This window comes from Macrobrachium nipponense, chromosome 6 (assembly GCF_015104395.2).
Source record: "Macrobrachium nipponense isolate FS-2020 chromosome 6, ASM1510439v2, whole genome shotgun sequence".
Lineage (NCBI taxonomy): Eukaryota > Metazoa > Arthropoda > Malacostraca > Decapoda > Palaemonidae > Macrobrachium > Macrobrachium nipponense.
In genome coordinates, this window is record NC_061108.1 from 58,135,071 (window position 1) to 58,141,070 (window position 6,000).

Below are 6,000 nucleotides of genomic sequence, written 5' to 3' on the forward strand. Positions count from 1 at the left end.
CTGACATTTGCTTGTGAGCGCCAGATTCTGGTTAGGTCTTTCAGTTTGGCTTTCATTAGGATGTTTCGTCACTGATGCAAACTGGAGAGAACCCAGGATCCTTTCCTGAGATCTTCTTGACGCCAGTTTGTGACTCAGAAATTGCTTGACTGACTTCGCTATTTATTCCTCTTGGATGATGGAATCGAACAGAGTGGGAGGATAGATTCCATTGAATGCCTAGCCACTGAAAGTTTGACTCTGGAGTAAGTCTTGACTTGGTCCTGTTTATCTTGAAGCCTAGATATTCCAGGAACTGAATCACTTTCAGTGTTGCTTTGTTGCATTCCTCGACTGTTGAAGCCCAGATCAACCAATCGTCGAGATACGCTACTACCATAACCCCTTGCGATCTGAGTTGTTGAACTACTACTTCCGCCAGCTTCGTAAACACCCTGGGTGCTACGTTGAGCCCGAAAGGAACTACCTTGAAGGAGAATGTCTGGTCTCCTATCTTGAAGCCCAGATACGGACGGAAGTGTCTTGCAATAGGGATATGATAGTAAGCGTCTGTAAGATCGATAGAGGTGGTGACGGCCCCACGGGGAAGTAAGGTCCGCACCTGCGAGATCGTGAGCATCTTGAACTTGTCGCAGCGAATGGCTAAGTTTAAGCGGGACAAGTCTAAGATTAACCCTTCTTTTTTGTGAGCCTTTCTTTGGCACGCTGAACAAGCGTCCTTGAAATTTTAACCTTTTGACTCTCGCTATAGCTCCTTTCTGAAGGAGATCCTCCGCATACTCCGTCAGTTCCTTGGAAGGAAGTTTGGCGGAAAGGTCTGATGGGGGTGGGTTCGTTACCAGCTCCAACCCAGGCCTTTTGACACAATGCTCTGAGCCCAGTTGCTGAAGTTCACCGGTGGCGTAAAGTGAAACAGCCTCCCTCCTACCTGAAGTTCCTCATTGGTTCTGGTAGCCTCCTCGGCCTCCTCTGAAATGTTTTCCCCCCATATTAAATGGGCACCTCCCCGATCCTCCTCCCCACGAAAGGTATCGCTTACCTCTGCCATGCCCTTACCCAGACGGGTCCATACTTCTGTGAAGCTTGACTCTCGAAGGCTTGATTGTAAGCTGGAGAGAGGGCGTAAGAGGTGGAGGGCTGAGGCTGAGGGGAGATAACGTAAATCGCTGTGATTGAGCCTTTGAAGTGGAAGGTTGGGCTGTTTGCACTAGGGAAAACCGCCGGAACTTGCTGAGAAAAGCGTGGCTGCTTTTTCTGGTAGGGCTGGAAACGTCTGGGTTTCCTTTGACCCTTACCTCTAGCTGCTAGATCTTTGCCGCCTCTTGGCCGTAAGACCCCAACGGTCCTTAAGGCTCTGGTTCAACCTCGTAGCCTCTGACTGAACCTCCTTCACCATCGCTTCTGGGAAGAGGTCTGCTCCCCAGATGCTCGACGCAAGTAACCTATTCGGCTCGTGCCGAATAGTTGCTTCTTGTAGGACATGCTTCCTACAATTCGTCCTAGCAGTGGCAAACTCAAACATATCTGACTGTACCGTTTGAGTCAGGGATTTGGTCATAAGCTTTGAAAAGCGGTTCTGAACCATAGGCTATGGTGGCCACCTCGGTCATAGCCATGGAATTAATAGATCTGGCTAACCGCGATTTGGCGTCAAATTCAGCCTGAATAAGGCTATCTGGAAGCCTAGGTATCTTTTCACACCAAACTGCTCCATAGCACAGTCCGGTTTGAGTTTGCCAGCTGAGAAGGTGTTAGGTAAGTCTTCCCACAATTCTCCGGCTGAAGGAAGTAACGAGATGTAGGATCTGCTTCCTTCAGTTGAGGCGTGGGGTCCCCCTTCTGGGCCGCTGGAATGGTAGACCTCGCGATCTGTCAGGAAAGGGAGCGGGGCTACTCTCATCCATCGTAAAGATCGTAAACGGACGCTTGAAAGGTTGGATTTTCGTATTGGAACAATCCATGCCTCTAGACACCTGAAGCCATTCTCTCTGAGCCTGGTCACGTGAATAGAGGACTGCTCCTTTGGAACTTTATCATCCCGAGTCATGGCTGAGGCGGTGAGCCTTGCGTAGCCGATGAACGGAGGCTGAAGGTCTTCCGGGTAGAAACTCGAAGTCCTCGATCCTCCGAGTTCCACATTCCGGGATAGAAATGGATCCGTCTTGGAAGGGGGCGTATGACGCTACTCTCCAAGGGTTGTTCATTGAGAACGGAGGTTTAGAGAGTCATACGGGGGAAGCTGGGGCTCCACCTGTATTGAAAGGTGGAGGAGAGGCCAGAGGAGCTTGGCTCAGTCCGGCTATAATGCTGTCTTGAGAGGTAATCCTATCCGACAACCGAGAGATCATTTGTTCCATGCTACTTTTCAGAGACCCAACCAGGTCGCCCACACCTGTTGTAACAGACCAGCATTGGAGATCAAAGCCGGAGCTGCTGCGGAGGTGGAGGGGTGGCTCTGAATTGGAACCAAGGGTAGCGGAACTGACGACTCTGCCGGAGTGTGAGATCTCTCTCTGGAGGATTTACCTCCTCGAGGACTTAGAGCCGGACCCAGAAGCTTTAGATCTGTCTGCTCCGGGATTCCTAGCCGGAGTACTTACGAGGAGGATGACGCCGAAGCCGTCTTCTTAGACGACGACGACGTCTTTGTCAAGGATTTCACTGCTTGACCCTTGACCTTGGGTCTAACTGAAGCGTCAGGAGGAGTATATAATTCGTCACCCGTAAAGCCTTGGAAGGATGGAGAGGTTGCAGGAGTAGAAGAAACAGTTGCACCCAAGGGTATCCCTTGGTGTCCACCTTACCTACCTCGACCAACAGGTCGTCTAACACCTACCATAGGTTTTTCTACATTAATATCCAACGTCGCGACTTCCGAGGAGATGTCCTGGCCTTGGTCAATCAATGAGGCAGCCAGCTGTTGCTGGATGAAGGCGATAGTCGGGGCCGCCTCTACTGGGTCGACGTATCCTGTCGCCTTGCCTCCGGGGAAGATTAGTACCGCCAACTTTTTCTCCAGGATGTAGGGCATACCCTTGGCGGCGTTCTTCCCGAAACCGCCGACCCAGGCCCGCAGGGTTGCCAGTGCGGTATCCCTCACGGCCGGCGCCTGGAAGAGAGGGTATTGATTAGATTTAAGAATAACTTAAAACTAAAGCTAACTTAAAGCATAACTTAAAATTATAGGGGCTATAAGGCCCCTTGAATTTACCTTAAGTTAGAGTGATTGATGTAAAACTTAAGCACTATAACAGATGAGGACCAGCTACCGGAGATAGAATACTTACCCCGTCTAAAAGCTGGCTCACCAGATCGTAACATATGGTACACGTCTCATGGTACCAGACCTGGATGTCCCCGTGCGGAGTCGCGCATGGAGCATGGGACCGGCAAACTTCATGTCCACATGGGTCCTGAAGTGTGGCGGCGCATCCCGGATGCTCACAGTTTGGTGTCTGTAAGTGGAAAGACACATGAGTATCTTAAAGAATATCACTTACAGCTAAAGGGCAGAAGAACTCCGTTGCATGCCGGAGCTCGGAAAAAATTCGGGCATAGCCCCTCCCTTAATCGCCTGAATAGGCTATAAACCCCGGAGGTATCCGGTGAAATATGAAGGGAGGGGGAATGGTTTAAGGTACTTAAAATAAACTTAATATCTTAAACCTAAAAGCTCGAACGTACCGGACTAAGTCCCGTGCGTGGCGGAGTGTATAACTCAGTGAAACGGAGAGGTTAGAAGGGACCGACTGTATGTTCCGGTCCACCCCGTGGGGTAGACTAGCACCTTTCCGCTGGATGCCAGGTCTCCGGTGGTAAAGGAGCCCTAGTAAGGTGGGAAAGAGCAAGGGGCATACAGACTCGGGCTAGTAACGGAGCGACGGAGTAGTAATGGTGGGGGGGGAGGGGGGGAAAGGCCAGTCCCCCCCACCTTACCATCCGACGGACCGAGGAGGCCGGAGAGGTCGAGTCCAGTCTGGGTCTGTGTCCCGTCCCTCTATGCCCTCCCCCTCCGCCTGGGGGGAGAGAGGGAGGCAGGCTACGGGATATAAAGCGGAGCAGAGCCATGGGCCAGGCCTAGCCCACCCCCCCCCACCCCCCCCCCACTCCCTATGGAAGAGCGGGAGGGGGGTGGAAAGGTGACTGGACAGGCGTCTGCTGCCTCGTGATCACCTAGTGACCACGGGGCGATAAGAACAACAACTGCAAGCCTAGAACATAACCAACTGATCAGAGAGATGCTATCGGGAAGCAACCGAGCTGACAAGCGGTAACATAAAGGCCCAATGGGCCATGACCTAGGCTAAGCGAGCCAGACGCCTAACTAACCTAACAATATCACATAAATAGTACAAATGAATAATAAAATGAAAGAAAGAAAAACAAAATAGTAGGAGAAAAAATCCAGGAGTGTACGACTAACCCGAAGGCAAGTCTACCACTCAAAGCTAGCCGAGGCCGATACTAAGAGCCGTGGCTAGGGTCTGGATGGAAGAGCCTACATAAGGTAAAAGACATGCATGCATGACAAAACCGTGTAGACCGTACCCTAAACAAAGCGGATAATAAAACAGAGCGTACAAAAGCAGGGGATGTTCTGGGTATGGGCGACCCAGGACGGACCCACCACGAGGCAGAACCATGCTGCCGTGCTTCCGACCTAGAGATCGTATTTATACCTAAAAAAAACAACGGCAATACGTGCTCAGGGCCGGAAAAAACCAAAATAGCAATAAACACTGAGTACATTAACTTAGCTGTGCGATGGCTGCACGCTCCATGGTAATAAAATCCAAAGGAAAGGGCACAAAAACACAGAGAAGAAAAAGGCACGTGTGTATCGTGTGCGCTAACTGAAAAGGATGGCCACCAGAGGCGCAGCAGTCGGCAGCATGGGATGGAGTAGTAGTAGTAGGTGCTGCCCACTCTGTGGGTCGGCTCTCCTCTTGGGGGATTTTGTAGTGGGAGAATTCTATTGGCATTTGGCTCGTGGTAGTGGTCTCACTCGCCATAGTGTTCATACCGACACTCTCTGGGAGAGTGAGCGAGTCAGTTATACTGACCTTTTTCTTTATTTATTTATTCTCTGGTATGTGTTAGTACATTTACCCTAGAAATAATAGATTAAAGGATATTTCGCGCAGCAAGAAACAAAACCGACGAGCTGAGCCCAGAAATAGAATTTTGTTTTGAGGAAGCACGCTATATTTATGCATACCTAAGAAAATTCCTTTTTTGTGGCAATAATCCATGATCACTGCTTATGTGATAAGATAATGATTTTCTTCAGTAACTGCGGTTTATTGGAATACATCTCACACTCTTTCTCTCTTTTTCCAGATGATACACAATCATCTGATAGATGTACGTAATGTCCAGGGAAGTGGTCTCTTCATATCTGTTCATACCCTACTTATGTTGCTTTACACTCGGAACGCCAGAAGAAAGTATGTGCCTAATAACCACTGGCTGATTAAAGAGTGTAGGGTTTCTTCATTCATGGCAGATTTTGAACGGGGAAAGAGAACTGCTCAGGTAAGACTTGCATTCTTTTGGCTTCATGGAATGCTTTTATTTATGTATGTATAGATTGCATTAAGCTCCAGTTTGGAGTTTATCCCTGAATATGGAAAGCAATTACGAAATGGAAATTGAACCCACCAGCTCAGTAGTGAGAGACACCCCATTTGGTAAGGCTAAGACCCTTTATTTCTTTTGTAAAATACATTACATGAAAGCCCTTACTGTTTTTTTGCGAGCTATCTTAATCTTTATTGTTTTCTCTTGTTGGATTCTTGCTCTATTTTTCCTTTCTTTCTTTTTTGGTAAATCGCCAGGTGTCTCATCTCCCCATGTCTTCCTTTGTTTTTTTAGCCTGTTCAGTCCCACTTAATGAGAGTATTCAGAGTTTATTTTGTAACAGCATGTTATTATTATCACTGCGACACATTTTTTTTGACATTGTTTTGTGGATATCTGCTAAGATTATTTGATAACATT

At 48.7% G+C, this 6,000-nt stretch overlaps 1 protein-coding gene across 4 annotated transcripts in view; it reads left to right on the plus strand.

The window, feature by feature from the left end:
- The window catches only part of LOC135216336 (ubiquitin-protein ligase E3B-like), a 776,183-nt gene that overhangs the window by 638,884 nt on the left and 131,299 nt on the right, over positions 1-6,000 (plus strand). For 3 of the 4 annotated variants that reach the window (XM_064251540.1, XM_064251539.1, XM_064251541.1), the window contains exon 12: positions 5,341-5,535. The exons of the other annotated variant lie outside the window; for it this stretch is intronic. In XM_064251540.1, the coding sequence (XP_064107610.1) occupies positions 5,341-5,535 (195 nt within the window). The remainder of the gene's footprint in view (positions 1-5,340; positions 5,536-6,000) is intronic. 4 annotated transcript variants of the gene reach the window in all.